The sequence below is a fragment of the Pseudophryne corroboree genome, chromosome 2 (genome assembly GCF_028390025.1).
Source record: "Pseudophryne corroboree isolate aPseCor3 chromosome 2, aPseCor3.hap2, whole genome shotgun sequence".
Lineage (NCBI taxonomy): Eukaryota > Metazoa > Chordata > Amphibia > Anura > Myobatrachidae > Pseudophryne > Pseudophryne corroboree.
In genome coordinates, this window is record NC_086445.1 from 14193445 (window position 1) to 14211961 (window position 18517).

The 18517-nt window shown below is 44.3% G+C and overlaps 1 protein-coding gene across 1 annotated transcript in view; it reads left to right on the forward strand.

The window, feature by feature from the left end:
• Positions 1-17755: 17755 nt before the first annotated feature.
• The window catches only part of LOC134988935 (olfactory receptor 52B2-like), a 35455-nt gene continuing 34693 nt past the window's right edge, over positions 17756-18517 (forward strand). The window contains exon 1 of the mRNA XM_063950580.1: positions 17756-17853. Coding sequence (XP_063806650.1) covers positions 17756-17853 — 98 coding nt within the window. The remainder of the gene's footprint in view (positions 17854-18517) is intronic.

Sequence of the window (18517 nt, forward strand, 5' to 3'; positions counted from 1 at the left end):
GGCATATGTGAGCGGTTTCCCATGTTTTTTATCAACCATTTGTCTTATATCCCGCAGGCCTTCATTGTGAAACATCGGGAATGGGAATCCCGCCTCCCCACGCTGGAAGTCAGGATTACCTAGAAATTTCAGGTACAGGGATTTGTGGCCCCCTAAATTTCTGGAACGTCTAAGAGAGTGCCAGAGGCGATATATCGACCACAGAAGGGGTTTATCCTTCAAATCCTGGTCGCAGTCCGCCTCTATATAGTGGAGAAAATTTATCAAACTTTTAGTTTTTAAGAATTGTGCCTCTAGTTGTGTGTTTACATATGTGGCTGTATCATTTCACCAGTCTCTCAGAAATCTTGGTTATAAAGTAGTATGTTTGGGAGATTAATTCTGCCATTGGCTTTTGGCTGCTGCAACTTATTCATGGCAATGCGGGGCCTCTTTCCCTTCCATATAAACCGCCGAAACAATTTAGTTATGTGTGTTAGATCCGATCTACTGAGTAGTACGGGGAGATTGTAAAATGTATAACAGTCGTGGAAACGTACACATTTTATCAAATTGGCCCTCCCTAAATATGAGAGCATTAAATGGTTCCATCCTTCCAGTTCTTTTGTTATAGAGATTATCGCCGCTATTACATTTAACCTATATAAATCCGAGGGGTATTTTGGAAGTTTAATGCCCAAATATGTTATATATGTATTGGCCCAATTTATAGGTATCTGTCTACCCCATCCCGGACGTTTTACACAGTTTTTTAAATAGAGCCCTATAGATTTAGCAAGGTTAACTTGAAAACCCGAAATTTTCCCAAAGTTGTCTAATAAATCCAAAATGTCTCGTAGTGAGTCTTTGGGGTTCCCAATACACACAAGCACATCATCAGCGAATGCTGATAATTTTTCCCCAATTGGAATACCCTGATAAATCGTCGAGGATCAACTGTAATCAGTTCGCTATGATTTTTGTGAAAATTTTAAAATCAGAATTTAAGAGGGAGATGGGTCTATATGAATCCGATAATAGTGGATCCTTATCCGGCTTAGGAATTAGAGTAGTGAACGCCTGGGAGAATGATGGATAAATGGGGTGTTCTCGATAAAGTTTGTTATAAAGTTCTATTAGTGTCGGCATCAGCTTTTGCTGCAGTAATTTATAATAGGTCCCGGTGAACCCATCAGGTCCCGGCAATTTATGTGGTTGCAATGATATTATAACTGCTCTAATTTCTTCTTCCCGAATATCCCCATCCAGCATTTCTTGTTGTTCTAAACCAAGTGTAGGCAGGTTTGCCATAGACAGAAAATCCCTCTGCAACTCCTCTTGTGGAGAGATAGGATTATAGAGTTCAGTGTAAAAATTACTAAAATGTGTCAAAATATCGTTTGTCTTAATGTAGGTTTTATTTCGGGTAACATCCCTCAGGGCCGCAATAAAGGAACGTTTTTTTCTCGCTTTGGACATAGTGGCCGACAATTTCCCTGTTTTATTTCCCCATTTGTAATACAGGTTGAGTATCCCTTATCCAAAATGCTTGGGACCAGAAGTATTTTGGATATGGGATTTTTCCATATTTTGGAATAATTGCATACTATAATGAGATATCATGGTGATGGGACCTAAATCTGAGCACAGAATGCATTTATGTTTCATATACACCGTATACACACAGCCTGAAGGTAATTTTAGCCAATATTTTCAATAAATTTGTGCATTAAACAAAGTGTGTGTACATTCACACAATTCATTTATGTTTCATATACACCTTATACACACAACCTGAAGGTCATTTGATTAAATACAATATTTTTAATAACTTTGTGTATTAAACAAAGTTTGTGCACATTGAGCCATCAGAAAACAAATGTTTCACTATCTCACTCAAAAAAATTCCGTATTTCGAAATATTCCGTATTTTGGAATATTTGGATATGGGATACTCAACCTGTAATGAAATTTAGTATAATCTAAACGTTGTTGTGCCTGAGCCATTAAAAAAGCGTCATGTAACTTTTTGTCTCGTAAGTATGTCTCCAGGAGATCCTCAGAGGGGTTAACTTTGTATGCATTAAAACTATGGGACATAGCTGCGTGCAACTCATGATATTTTTTTGTGTTGTCTTTCCGTTTTTTTGCTACATACCCAATTATATGACCTCGTAACACTGCCGTTGACATCTTCCAGAACAGTACCGAGTTATCCCAATGCTCTATGTTATCGTCCACAAAATTAGTCCAAGAATATAGTAGGAATTTCTTGAAATCCTCCGAGGTAGACAGGTAGTCAGGGAAACGCCAAAGGCAGTCCGCACCCACCCGGGAACCAGCATATATCTCCAATCCCACGGGAGCATGGTCTGAAATAATTATGTTGTCTAGAGTAGCCTTTTTGATCTGGTCCAAAAAGTGGTCTGCTAACAAGATATAGTCTATCCGTGACAAGGAACCGTGCACCCTGGACAAATGGCTATAAGTTCTGTCAGTCTGATGCAGTAAGCGCAGGGCCGGTGCTAGGGTGTTCGGCGCCCTCCTGCAAAATATAAATTTGCGCCCTCCCATACTTTACATGCAAGGCCGGGGGGTTACCATGGCCTCTTGGGCCCCTGAGCTGCAGGAGATCCGTGCAAGCCTATTTATGTGAACTCTCTGCCAACACACACTCTGTGCAGCGCTAGTTACGGCTCTGCACACAGACAGTGCCGTAACTAGACATTTTACAGCTATGTGCAAGAGAGGGCATGGCCCCCCCTGTATATAAAATAGGGGCAGTGCGCACCGCAGGCGCGTGCAAAAAATATAGGGGCGTGGCTTCGTGGGAAAGGGGTGTGGACACAAAATAATACCAATTCATATTACATATTATAGTAGTCTCCATTATTCAAACTACGCCGCACAGTAGCGCCACTACACCAGGTAGAGCCCCTTTTACACATTACGGCCGACAGATTCCCCTTTTTACACATTACAGCAGACAGCGTCTCCCTTTTTACACATTACAGCAGACAGCATCCCCCTTTTTACACATTACGGCAGACAGCATCCCCTTTTTATACATTACGGCGGACAGCGTCCCCCTTTTTACACATTACGGCAGTGTCCCCTTTTTACGCATTATGGCAGACAGCGTCCCCTTTTTACACATTACGGCGGACAGAGTCCCCTTTTTACACATTATGGCGGACAGAGTCCCCTTTTTACACATTACGGCAGACAGCTCCCCCTTTTTACACATTACGGCAGCCAGCGTCCCCCTTTTTACACATTACGGCAGCCAGCGTCCCCCTTTTTACACATTACGGCAGCCAGCGTCCCCCCTTTTTACACATTACGGCAGACAGCGTCCCCCTTTTTACACATTACGGCAGACAGCGTCCACTTTTTAAATACAAACACACACATACATATACACAAACACACACACACACACACACACACACACACACACACACACACACACACACACACACACACACACTTTCTCTCTCACACTCTCTTTACATCCCCTTACCACAATCTTGCTGGCCAGATCTTCCACAGTCTGCTAGCCTGGTCCCTGTAGCTCCGCCCCTTGGTCCCTGTAGCTCCGCCCTCTTTCATCAGACTGAAAACTGACACTCCTCTCACTGTCACAGGGGACAGAGGAGAAGGAGTCCTGCTGCCGGCGCTGATGCGGCTGCCTGTCAGTGTGACAGGGCAGGAGCAGCAGCCAGCAGCAGGGGGGACAGGACGGCGCTTCAGCAGGGATGCAGAGCAGTGAAGTCGCCTCTCCTGCCCGGCGCCTACCTGCACTGCATCCCTTTGCTGAGCGGGTAGCGCCGGGCCTGAGTAAGCGCCACGGGTCACTTAAGTGTAAAATGTCCTTCATTTCCTGTATGTATTTCCAGCATGGGGAGGAAGGCCTCACGGTGTGGGATGATTTATTTAGTGTGGGATCGTCTACCATGTTGAAATCCCCGCCCACCACCAGGGTGTAATTAACTCTGCTAGCCAAGACCTGAGTGAGCCGGCGCAAAAACTCTCCAGTTGCCGCATTGGGTGCATATAAGTTTACTAGCGTAAATTATTTACCCTCAATCAGTGTATCCAAAATTAAATAGCGACCCTCAGGATCTGCTATTGAGTGTAAGATTTCATATCTCAGGTGTCTGTGGAATACAATTGCCACCCCTCTAGACTTAGAAGAGTAAGAGGCTTCCATACACTCTGCTATCCAGGGGGCACGTAACGTTGAATCATCACCCTGTCTCCAACGGGTCTGCTGTTGGTGAAGATTTTCTTCCTCTTAATCGGGGTGTTTAATCCCACTACATTCCAGGACAGTATGGAACAGTGGGAATTATCCCGAACACTAGGGATGCCATCAATACCGTCCGCCATTAATTAAAGAAATAGGAGAGAATAGCACCAGCCCAACCCCTGTACCACAATCAGAAGGAAAGATTTCCCTACCTCCAGGAGGGGTTCTGGGAGAGTCCTAAATACTGTGAGTCCCGAGCCCCAGCCTCCTCCTCCTGCCTCACATCTCTGTGTCCCTGTCATACAAACAAAGCAGGTCATTTTACTTTGAAATTGAAGCAATACATCAACATTTTTTATATAAACATTTAAATTTGGACCGTCCAACAGACCCAAAAGAAATAACTGAGGATCCCCAACTCCATCGTGGGGGATACTCCGCTTTGTCAAAAAACAAAACATAAGTAACAAGAACCACATCAATTCTTCATACAACTTACAAAATATTATCAATTTAAGGTGGAAAGAAGAAAGAAAAATAAAAACAAACAAGGTCTAGTATTGTAGTTTAGCCGTATAAGAAGACTCATAAACAGGGGTCCGGTGGAATATCCGGACACCTCCCAGCGATCCCCCCTGACCCATCAGCATCACACCGGTGACAATGGTGAGGGTAGACTCCCCCGAGTGGGTGGCCAAAATGCGCCCAGACCCCCTCCTTATGTAATGTTCCCGTGGGACATGGAAGGCACATGAAATTAAATTTCGTCACCAGCGTTAGAGCGGACTGGTGAAGGAGGGCCATTTCTTAAGAAATGTGATTTTGCTTGTTGAGGGTCAGTAAATTACCGAGTATGGCCATTTTCAATAACCCTCAATTTAGCTGGGTAGAGCAATGCAAATTATATCTTTTTATTTACCAAAAACCTACAGACCTCCGAGAAGGCCTTGCGTTTTTGAGAGACCATGACCGAAAAGTCCTGGAACACAAAGAGTTTTTGGCCCTCCACCCTAAGTTCAGGGGCAGCGCGATATGCCTGCAACAATTTCTCTTTATCCCTATAATCGAGGAATTTAGGAATAGTCGGTCTAGGCTGGGCATCCCTGTCCCTGCGTGAGGCACCTAATCTGTGTGCCCTTTCCACCGGCAGTGGGAGGTCTGTATCTGGAAATCTCTATGCTACTGGAATTAGAGTGCTGACGTAAACCTGCAGCTGTGTATCCGAAACCGACTCAGGTATGCCTATAAAGCGCAAATTACATCTTTATTTCTATTTTCTAAATCGTCAAGTTTCTCCATCATGATGTGGATAGTTTGAGATTTAGGCCCTCATTCCGAGATGTTCGCTCGCTAGCTGCTTTTAGCAGCATTGCACACGCTAGGCCGCCGCCCTCTGGGAGTGTATCTTAGCTTAGCAGAATAGTGAACGAAAGAGTAACAGAATTGCTACTAAATATTTTCTTGCAGTTTCTGAGTAGCTCCAGACCTACTCCTAGATTGCAATCAGCTCGGTCCGTTTAGTTCCTGGTTTGACGTCACAAACGCGCCCTGCGTTCGGCCAGCCACTCCCCCATTTCTCCAGACACTCCCGCGTTTTTCCCTGGCACACCTGCGGTTTTTAGCACACTCTCTGGAATCGCTCAGTATCCACCCAGAAACGCCCACTTCTTGTCAATCACTCACTGATCAGCAGTGCGACTGAAAAGCGCCACATGAACAACAGCAAAACTGCTAAGTTTTAGTTAAATAACTAAGCGCATGCGCGCTGCATACCATGCGCATGCGCATTTAGCAACAAATCGCAGCATAGCGAAAATCGGCAATGAGCTAACAACTCGGAATGACCACATTAGTGGCAAGTTCCTGCTGCAAAATATGTACTGAGTCTTCGGCGTCACTGGTTCTCTGTTCCAAAGTGTCAAGTCTAGCTGTGTTTGATTCTATCTTAGCTAGAGACGTATCCAGCCTAGCATGTAAGTCCTCAAACTTCTTATCTATGAGAGGCATTAACATGTTGCTGACTTCTTTGGCATTTTCAGCAGGCGACGGAAATGCTATATTGCGAGGATATGACTGGGAAGCAGAGTCCTCCCCTCCAGATGATGGAGAGGGAGGACTTGGGGGATGGGATGCATTTACTTTTTGGGCAGTTTGACGTTTATAGGCTGATTTCGCATTGGAAGAAGGAATGTCTGCTGAGGAACTCTGATGTTTTTCCAGAAATGTGTCCATAACACTATGGGCCAATATATAGAAGAGATGCGGGACAAGCACACATGTACGCTTATCTAAGGGAACCCCATGAAAATGTGTTATAGTCTTACTGAAGTGTGCAGACTAGACCCTGAATTTACCTTAACACTTACATTTCACATAAAATATTGAGTTGTCAGTGAGCGGTACCTTGTTGAAGATTTTAAGTGGAAGGGGGGGGGGGGCAAACTACAGCTCTTCAGAACACAGCAAGGGTTGCAGATAACTCAACACACCATCAAATGTATCTCACTGAAACATGGTACTCTATTAACACACCAATGATGACATTAGCAATCAATTCATAAAAAACAAAATACGGTGGAAAGGTTAATATTAAACAGGAAAAAGGTGGTCGATACCAACATTTGACATGCAACTGAGGTCAATGGGGAGGTTGGTACACCTCTCCCAGAGTAAAAAGTAGCCGTGTAAAAGTAAATAATTAGTACAGATAAGACGAATAGATCTCCTCTTAGGAACTAAAAACCCTAATTCAGTAACACTATTCAATAATGCTTGTAATAGGTATTCGTTGTCAAATAAGGTCAGTTAATACCTAAATGAGATGTTGATAAAAAAATAAAAATAATATTTTTACAATCTAACCACAAGGTGGCAGTGTAGTTACATATAGAAAATCCCTAGATTCCTGAAGAAAGGGAATATACGCGTAGAAAAGCAAATAATAAAAGTCACTGTAATATGAATACATTTTGCAGGAAAAGAAGGCACCATAGATGTCCGATTTAGTAGAACACAGGAGTTTTCTCCAAAATACCGGAGGACCTGCTCGTGTGAGAGACGTGCTTGGGTGGGTGAATGATAAGACCGAAGTCCCTTTGGGAACAGTTCATAAGCAACCCAAGGATGGCTACCCTGCAGCTCCCTTTAAACACAGCAGAAACAGTTCAGGGACAAATCATGCAGCCAAGTCCATAACAGCTACCTCACCCGTCTAATCAGTGAGCTAAGTTTGAGTACGAGTACCCCCAAACGCAACTTATCAGGTTCATGCAGGGAGAGAAGTAGAATCAGCGTAGAGAGGAGGAAAATGGAATGGGTAGGGAGGAAAGGCAATGTGGGGAAGGGAAACGGGATCCGGTCTGAAGATCGACAGTGTCTAGGTCGACAATGTTTAGGTCGACCACTATAGGTCGACAGTCACTAGGTCGACATGGATGGAAGGTCGACAGGGTTTCTAGGTCGACATGTGCTAGGTCGACAGGTCTAAAGGTCGACATGAGTTTTTCACATTTTTTTTATTTTTTTGAATTTTTTCATACTTAACGATCCACGTGGACTACGATTGGAACGGTAAAGTGTGCCGAGCGAAGCGGTAGCGGAGCGAAGGCACCATGCCCGAAGCATGGCGAGCGAAGCGAGCCATGTGAGGGGATGCGGTGCACTAATTTGGGATCCCGGTCACTCTACGAAGAAAACGACACACAAAAAAAAATCCTCATGTCGACTTTTAGACCTGTCGACCTAGTACATGTCGACCTAGAAACCCTGTCGACCTTCCATCCATGTCGACCTAGTGAATGTCGACCTATAGTGGTTGACCTAAACATTGTCGACCTAGACACTGTCGATTTGATGAACCACACCCAAGGGAAACACACTAGGAGGGAATGGATTAAAGTACAGGGAGAGAACAAATGTCAGAGCCTGTTAGTAAAGGAGAAAGGGGGTAGACACACAATGTTAGTACCTGGGGGAGGGAGAGCACGCCATCCTATGTAAGCAAACGGGAGCCGTGTTGATGTAGTGTCAGGAGACTGTCACAGGTTGGAAAAGGCTTCAGGGTCTTTCACCATACCGACTGCAGATTAGATGAGCCAGACAGGAACATATCCTTTGTAACAAATGAAGTGTGGTGTGCGGTTGCACAGCACTAGGTCTCTGGACCATGAAGGAGTAGGTCTGTTTTCCAGCTGCCGCTCAGACGCCAGTCCACTAAGGTAGAGGCACGGTGTCCCCCGCAGGTGGTCCGTGGAGCGTCGTTCCCCTTATCACCCAGAGAAACGCACAGGCCGCCACAAAGCACCAGCACGGCAGTGATGCAATTCTGGAGACACGGCTCCGTCCCAACAAGCATCCCGTCCCCCTTACACGGCACGGCACGGGGTGTCTTCTCCCGCTGTGGCTTCACACTCCGGTGCAGCCGCAGGTCCAAATCGCATTACTTTTAACTACATTCTGGGAAAGGACACTGCTACAATTGCTCTGCCACCATTGGGGCTTTTACAGCAGGACTCCTAGTGAGTATGAATATCTAAACTGCTCTGCATAATCAGATATAGGGGGTCATTCCGAGTTGTTCGCTCGCAAGCTGCTTTTAGCAGCTTGGCACATGCTAAGCCGCCGCCTACTGGGAGTGAATCTTAGCTTATCAAAATTGCGAACGAAAGATTAGCAGAATTGCGAATAGACACTTCTTAGCAGTTTCTGAGTAGCTCCACACTTACTCCTACACTGCGATCAGTTCAGTCAGTTTCGTTCCTGGTTTGACGTCATAAACACACCCAGCGTTCGCCCAGACACTCCTCCGTTTCTCCAGACACTCCCGCGTTTTTTCCCAGAAACGGTAGCGTTTTTTCACACACACTCATAAAACGGCCAGTTTCCGCCCAGAAACACCCACTTCCTGTCAATCACATTACGATCACCAGAACGAAGAAAAAAAAACCTTGTAATGCCGTGAGTAAAATACCTTGGTCTGCGGACATTGCGCATGCGCATTAGCGACTAATCGCTCCGTTGCGAAAAAAAAATAACGAGCGAACAACTCGGAATGACCCCCATAGTCCCATACCTCACAACATCACGAAAAAAAAAAGAGTAACTCACTGCGCATGACTGACAAGGGGTCAGGGCCTATAGAAAAAGGTGAAACCTCCCGACTGCCCCCCACCCCCACCGCGGGACACTGCGGCACGTGGATGGGACTGCAGGACAGTCCCACGAAAATAGGGAGTGGCAAAAGGATGAAATTATCATCAGATTGGTAGACACAGAATGTGTCTAACAATCTGTGATAAGAATCTGAGATAAAGTGTTACAGTACATGTCCCTTTGAATGAAAAGTGAATTACTCATTTACAGGGAGACAAGTGAATGTGAAACTCTCCCCACGGGAGCGGCGGTACTACGATCAAGTTATCTGTGATTGTGTCACATAAACCTTTTATTTTATCTGACATTACAGCCACAGAGTGCAGCACGATATGTGTGGAGCAAGATTTCATTGAAGTATATTATAAATATAAATACTGTATTGCTGTGATAATACTGATATTAATGGTGCAGGTTATGTAAAACATAGTCATATGGGGATGTGGTTATGTGACCGCCGGTCACGCGTGGTTGTCCACGACACCCATAGAGTGATAATTGAACCTGTGGCAAGCTCAGCAAGCGACCGAGCCTGCTGCCCTGCAGGGCTTTTGTTGCGCTCACCCCACCCGCCAGCAATCTAAAAGCCGGGATCCCGCCATCGGTATGGTGACCGGCGATCTCCCAACCGCCGGTCACACAAACCCAACACGCCATATGATTATACAAAATTGGTCAACTAGATTTGTATTATATTGAACAATGTTATTCTGATTGGAGTAGTGTGCAGTATGTGAGTATTGTATGTATTTTAATGGTTATATTTTTATTTTAAGTACTGAAAAGTGTATATAATTGTCATGAGCCACTGTGGTGGCTCATTCCTGTTTGCATTCTGTTTATATATTTTATGTTATATTTCTGTTTGTATGCCAGGTTTTCTCATGTACTTGTTTAGAGTACTGTTGCGGGCCCCTTTGGTGAGCCGGTGTGTCTCCTGTATGTATGCCTGTGCAGCCTTACCTGTCAGATAATTAGGCCATTATGTGGTGAGCCTGTGCAACTGCAGCCTGTCTCTTGTATGTGTGGCTTGTGCTGTCTCACCTGTCAGATAATTAGGCCATTACGTGGTGAGTCTGTGTAACTGCATCCTGTCTCTTGTATGTGTGACCTGTGCTGTCTCACCTGTCAGATAATTAGGCAATTACCTTGTGTCTGGCTTCCAACCATCCTGATTGGGGTGTGCTTCCTTTATTACCCAGCCTGCCTTTCACCTGAAGCAGGTGATAGATACATGTTCCTGTCTGTACTTGTGTCCAGGTCTTGTCCTAGGGTGGAATCTTTTCCCTGTGCATTCGGTGTTGTAAAACTACTTGTTAGATCCTGTCTGCCTGTGTTGAATCCGTGACCCGGAGACCTTGCCAGATTGATAACCTGACAAGATCCAGCCAGCTTTGTATTCAGGGTTTTGCTAAGCAGTGTGTGGTGTTTCCACACAGACACTGCCTGGCTTATATTTCTGTATTATAACATCTTAGAGCATTGTTGCTCCCACAGTTTATTTAGTTGCCTATTACATCTTACACATTTACAATTACTCAAATATTCAGTGTCTTTGCTTTCAATACTCTGTGCCTTGGTTCCTATGTTGGGATTTCGGCAGCTGCGCCGCATATAATCAGTCCATTGTCCTGTCTGTATTCTCTCCCATTGGTAGTCTTGTTAGTCTTAGCTAGTTTTCCCCTTATTCTCCCTCAGTCTCGGTTGGTGCCTTGTTACCTCGAAAAAGACCTGGGGGCATCGGAGTCGGGCGGACCTAATACGTCTGTTCAAACGCGGCTGCGAAAGGAGAAGACTAGCTCTGCAGACGCCAACCGTCTACTGGGAGAAATAACGAAGTTAGGAGTAGAGTCAGAATTGGGGTCCTATCACTAGAATGCCATATTCTAGGTGTGGGACTCAGAAAAGGGTGTTTACCTCACTCAATACAGAGAAAATAGAATCTGATGTTTCTGCCTCTGATGCTCAATGTTCAGGATCCAGGAGCGATACCCGATGCTCAGGATCCAGGAGCGATGCTCGATGCTCAGTATCCAGGAGCGATGCCCGATGCTCAGGATCCTGGAGCGGTGTTCTCAATGCTCAGGGTCCAGGAGCACTGCAGTGCCCGATTCTCAGGGTCTAGGAGCAGTGCCTGATGCTCAGGGTCCAGGAGCAGTGCTCGATGGTCAGGGTCCAATAGCAGTGCCAAATTCTCAGGGTCAAGAAGCGGTGCCCAAAGCGCAAGATCCAGGAGCCGTGCCCGATACTTAGGGTCCAGGAGCAGTGCCCAATGCTTAAGGTCTAGGAGCGGTGCCCAATGCTCAGTGTCTAGGAGCGGTGCCCGAGGCTCAGGGTCCAGGAGCAGTGCCTGATGCTCGGTTCCAGGAGCGGTGCCTGATGCCCAGGGTCCAGGAGCGGTGCCCGATGTTTGGATCACAGGAGGGAAATCTGATGTCCTGGATTCTGTAGATGTCGCCATTGCCAAAGACCTAGGAGGGGTCTTGAGTAGTAAAACCCCAGGAGGGTTCCTGGGAGGCAAAACCCCAAAGAGGGGTGCCTGAGTTGCCAAGCCCAGGATGGGTTTCTAATACCAAATTCTCAGGAGGGGACTCCAGAGGCACTGTCCCAGGGGAGGTCTTTGAACCTGCATCTCCAGGAGGGCACTCAAGAGGCGCAATTTCAAGAGAGAGAGTCCGATGGTCTGGCCCCAGAGAGAGAATCTGATGGTCCGGTCCCAGAGAGAGATTCCGAAGGTCCAGTCCCAGAGAGAGAGTCCGATGGTCTAGTCCCAGAGAGAGAGTCTAATGATTCAGTCCCAGCAAGGGAGTCCGAGGTGCCGACCCCAGGAGGGGAGTTCAAGGTGCCTACCCCAGTAGGGGACTCGAGGGATACAGTTCCAGAGGGGGTCCCAAGGGCCACAGCCCCAGAGGGGGTCCCAAGGGCCACAGCTCCAGAGGGGGTCCAGAGGGCCACTTCCCCAGAGGGGGTCCCAAAAGCCACAGTCCCAGAGGGGGTCCTGAAAGCCACAGTCCCTGATGGGGTTCGGAAAGTCACAGCCTCTAGTGAGGTCTGTAGTGACTTTGTCCCAGTAATGCACTCCAGCCAGTCAGATGGGAATGAAGCGGATCCTGACTCTTTAGTATAGATCTACATCTTTGGTTTTTGATGGGGACTTAATCCAATTTCTTGCTCTAATTAATCATTTTGTCACCATTATGAAATCAAGACCTTCCTTGGGGGTTACTTCAGCTAACATTGTTTTACTTCTCATCTACTCCTTTAAGGGGAGACCTTTTGAATGGGCCTGTAGACTCATGAAAGCAGAGGATACCATAATTCAAAATCTTTCAGCATTTTCTGTTGTCAAGGAATTTGGTCCCAGAGAGCACCCTTCGGATTCCTCTAAGTTTCCTGTTTTACATGCCAAGAATCTTTCTCTGTCTGCAGAATCAGCCCGAAATCCTCAAGCCATAGCCTTGACGGTAGGAAGTGCTTTTTTCCCTTCTGCCTGCAGTATTTCTTCTGAAATTTCAGCCCCCAATTTCGGGATTGAACCCAGACTCTAACTCAGATTATGACTCTGAAGCTAGGAAAAATCCTTTGCTGGAAGGTACCATCAGTTCAGATAATGTTTGGGGACTAACCTTGGTCAGACCACTAGAGTCATGTTGAAAAAAGAAGAAAAAGAAGTCTCGTTGGAGATCTTGAGTGTAGCTGTGGTGTTTTCAGTTCCCCTTGGCCCTGATGGGGTGTCCGGAGTCCGCCCTCAAGGGAAGGGGGGTACTGTCATGAGCCACTGTGGTGGCTCATTCCTGTTTACATTCTGTTTATGTATTTTATGTTATATTTCTGTTTTCATGCCAGGTTTTCTCATGTACTTGTTTAGAGTACTGTTGTGGGCCACCCAGAGCCGGCCTTAGGCATAGGCAAACTAGGCAAATGCCTAGAGCATTTGGTATGCTTAGGGGCACCAGCAGCTTCTGCTGATTCTAATGATATGCAGCATGCCTATATTCTGTGTGTGACGCGGCTGTATCTGCATACGAAATGCTACGTTCCAGTGTATTCCTGGAAATCACTGTAATGTAGCATTTCGTATGCAGATACAGCCGCAGTCGCACACAGAATATAGGCATGCTGCATATCATTTTAATCAGCAGAAGCTGCTTGTGCATCCTAGACACATAGTAATGCAAATAATATGATGCATTTTCATAAACAAAAGGCACCCGACGTTAGCAGAGCTGCCAGCTGACTCATGCCAGGCATCTCCTGCAGAACTAGCGGCGGTGCAAGGGGGCACCAGCCAATATCTTGCCTTGGGCTTCATATTGGTTAGGGCCAGCTCTGGGGCCAATGTTGGTGAGTCAGGGTGTGTCTCCTGTATGTATGGCCTGTGCAGCCTCACCTGTCAGATAATTAGGCCATTATGTGGTGAGTCTGTGTAACTTCAGCCTATCTCTTGTATGTGTGACCTGTGCTGTCTCACCTGTCAGTTTAATAGGCGATTACCTTGTGTCTGGCTTCCAGCCATCCTGATTGGGGCGTGCTTCCTTTATTACCCAGCCTGCCTTTCACCTGAAGCCGGTAATAGATACATGTTCCTGTCTGTACTCGTGTCCAGGTCTTCTCCTATGGTGGAATCTTTTACATATGCATTTGGTGCTGTAAAACTACTTGTTAGATCCTGTCTGCCTGTGTTGAATCCGTGACCCGGAGACCTTGCCAGATTGATAACCTGACAAGATCCAGCCAGCTTTCTATTCAGGGTTTTACTAAGCAGTGTGTGGTGTTTCCACACAGATACTGCCTGGCTTATATTTCTGTATTATAACATCTTAGAGCATTGTTGCTCCCACAGTTTATTTAGTTGTTACATATTACGCATTTACAATCACTCAAATACAGTATTCAGTGTCCTAGCTTTCAACTCTCTGTGCCTTGGTTCCTATGTTGGTATTTTGGTGGCCACACCGCATATAATCAGTTCATTGTCCTGTCTGTATTCTCTCCCATTGGTAGTCTCGTTAGTCTTAGCTAGTTGTCCCCTTATTCTCCCTCAGTCTCAGTTGGTGCCTTGTTACCTCGTAAGACCTGGGGGCATCGGAGTCTGGGCAGACCTAATTCAAACGTGGCTGCGAAAGGAGAAGACTAGCTCTTCAGGCGCCAACCGACTACTGGGAGAAATAACAGAGTTAGGAGTAGAGTCGGTGTTGCAGCCATTTCCCTTTCCCAGCTGCAGCTCACACGTGAGGTCCAGGAACTCCCCAGTTGCCACCCATACTCCCAAGTTCCAGGCACTCAGTTTGTAACAATAATTATGTGACTACTGTATTTCAACCTAATAGCTTCACTTCCTGATAAGATTTTCTATAACTGATCTAATACAAGAAGATGTTATCACCACCGTATGGTAATACTGATGTATCTACTGTATTATCCAGCTGTATTTGTATTGCCGCTGTTATGTTCAGCAACATAAAATAAATGATAGATTACACTGACCACCACATATTCCTTCCCCTCTTTGTAACAGGATCACGCACTCATTTAAAAAGTTGAATAGAACTGTAAGTGGCCGTTCAGCTTTATTACTAATCACTATTATTATTTCTTGTTCCTAGAGAAGAGCAGTTCCGGTTCTCCGAGTACCAGACCCACCCGAACTTTCCGATCAGAGTCCAGATCCAAGTCCGGCTCTGGCTTTCCTGCCAGACTCCGATCCCAAAACGAGGCAAAACTTCATCATCCCACTGTCGGATTCTCACAGGGTCTTGGATTCAATAAAGGTCCCTGTGATCAGTGACATTTTCTCTCCGCCGGTGGAGAGTGCACTAAATAGACGGGTCTGTCTCAGTGCTGGGTTATGGGGCGAGGGGTGGGTGCTCTAGGGCTGATGTATCAGTCCAGGGGTGCTCTGTCTATCATCTTGATCTGTCCACCTAGGGATGATCTGTCTGTCGTCTGCTGGTGTATATGACAACAAGAGGTGATCTGTCCACCTAGGGGTGATCTGTCGATCCATCCAGGGGCTCCACCCCAGTTTAAAATTAAAATAATAAATGTTAAAAAGACCAAAATCTAATTATACAAATATATCTATTTTTTTGTTTGTGCTGTAACCCAGTGTACTATATAATTTTAATTTTATTTTCATAAGTACTGTGACACTGCCGGTCAGACCGCAGTATATTATTATTTCTCACTCAAGCACGTATTGTGCGACACTGTTGGTGGAATTAAACCGCAGTGTTTGATTACTATTTCTGACTCATACACGTATTGTGTGACACTGTAGGTGGTACATATTTTGTACAAATTGTGGTGTGTGCTGTACCCCACTTGGTTCATGATTGTTGATAGATATGGAGGACAAACAATTGAGAGGAGAGGCATAGACGGCTTAAATCAGGGCATATAAAAAAAAGTCGTATTAGTGCAATAATAACCAATAAAAATAGTTGTCTAGGCAATAAACCCCGTATCCAATGTCCCAATGATTAAATTACATTTTTAAAATCAAACAAATTAAATGATATTATAAATTATATATTTTTTATTTTTTTATTTTTACAAAAACAGCTAAAATCACGTGATTTGGGATTTTTTTTTTGTTCCTAGAGTATTATTAACCCCAATAACATTTATTTCCAGGCATTTACAGCCTACAGGCAATTTTGACCACAGTACAAACAATGAAAAAATATATATTGTAGAATATATATTTTTAGATGCTGTAATCATCTGTACAGATTATTTTCAGCCTCAATGTAGGATCAGTTCCTGAAAGTTATGTTTGACCTGGAGAAGGCAACCACTTCATCCAGCTTTATGCAAGGTATGTACAGTAGTACCAGGTAAATAAATGTTTTTGACCAATATACACAACTAATTTTTGTATTAATTCAACATATTTCCATTTATTGCAGACATTCTGGCAGAAAGAGAGTGAAATTGTGCCGAGTACCGGCTGTGGGCCCGGTATATGGAATCCAAAACCTACAAGACCCAAATGAATGTTATTGAGGTCAATAATACTGTAGGAACAAAAACATGCCAACATTCTGTGATTTTAGCTGTTTTTATGATTTTTTTCTAAAAAAAATAAAGATCCAATACCAAAACCTGCAAAGGGGGTTTTGGCAAAACCAATACAGATCCAAAACATGCAGAAGATACAGATCCAAAACAAAAACCCAAGATTTGGGCCGGCGCACATTTATACTTATTACTCATCATCATACTTTATACTTCTGGCTAGAGATGTGCACTTGAAATTTTTCGGGTTTTGTGTTTTGGTTTTGGGTTCGGTTCCGCGGCCGTGTTTTGGGTTCGACCGCGTTTTGGCAAAACCTCACCGAATTTTTTTTGTCGGATTCGGGTGTGTTTTGGATTCGGGTGTTTTTTTCAAAAAACACTAAAAAACAGCTTAAATCATAGAATTTGGGGGTCATTTTGATCCCAAAGTATTATTAACCTCAAAACACATATATTTGCACACACCGTATTCCCCGATATTGCACAAGGACTCCGGTGTATACAAAGAAAGGGCGCTGGATTTACCTTATGGAGGAGATTTCTACCCCTATACTAAGTGGATACTGCTGCTCTTTGGTTAAGGATAATTGCATTCCTTATACAAGACAGAATTATAAAAACATACCCTCCAAGATATAATCTTGGGAGTATACCAAGAGCGCTGTTTCCACCACAATTCCTACTATATTATTTCACAACCGGTTTATATTCAATACTTTTTTATTTTAAAAAGAATGTTTATATAAACATAATACTTTAAATAGACACAAAGAAATTCATCACATACAATACATGCTGCAGCATAACAATTAATATTTAAAAAAACAAAACAAAAAGACCTAAGAGGCTTATTTGTATCCAAATGAGGCTTGTAATAAAATCAATTTAGCTGGGTAATATCTACATTAAATCAATATGTCCCAGTAGAATGTAGAAACTTTTCATTTCATAGTGATCCAAGATTTGATTAAGTTGATACGTGTGTTATCTTCAAAAGTGTCCCAATTTACTTGGATTCCTAATAATGTGTGCACACATACAGTTCTTTATATTCACTGGTGTTTACCATACAGCTGTTGATTTCACCTCCAATACTGGACTCCTTGCTGTTACGGCTCTTTTGGTAGTCGCCTTGATGCTCCCTCAGCGGCTTCCTCAGCTCCTGAGCTGAGGAAGCCGCTGAGGGAGCATCAAGGCGGAGAAACGCGTTTTCGAGTGACCGTGGTAACTGATTTCTACCTCCGGAACGCTGAAATACGGGGTTGGCAACAGCATCATACAGTGCAAATTGCAATACGGGCTTATACCAGCGGAGGGAGCCTGAGCACTGTGAGTAGAAACAGATGATGACTGATGGTTTGCGACTACCAAAAGAGCCGTAACAGCAAGGAGTCCAGTATTGGAGGTGAAATCAACAGCTGTATGGTAAACACCAGTGAATATAAAGAACTGTATGTGTGCACACATTATTAGGAATCCAAGTAAATTGGGACACTTTTGAAGATAACACACGTATCAACTTAATCAAATCTTGGATCACTGTGAAATGAAAAGTTTCTACATTCTACTGGGACATATTGATTTAATGTAGATATTACCCAGCTAAATTGATTTTATTACAAGCCTCATTTGGATACAAATAAGCCTCTTAGGTCTTTTTGTTTTGTTTTTTTAAATATTAATTGTTATGCTGCAGCATGTATTGTATGTGATGAATTTCTTTGTGTCTATTTAAAGTATTATGTTTATATAAACATTCTTTTTAAAATAAAAAAGTATTGAATATAAACCGGTTGTGAAATAATATAGTAGGAATTGTGGTGGAAACAGCGCTCTTGGTATACTCCCAAGATTATATCTTGGAGGGTATGTTTTTTCAATTCTATTATTAACCTCAAAAACCATAATTTCCACTCATTTTCAGTCTATTCTGAATACCTCACACCTCACAATATTATTTTTAGTCCTAAAATTTGCACCGAGGTCGCTGGATGACTAAGCTAAGCGACCCTAGTGGCCGACACAAACACCTGGCCCATCTAGGAGTGGCACTGCAGTGTCACGCAGGATGGCCCTTCCAAAAAACACTCCCCAAACAGCACATGACGCAAAGAA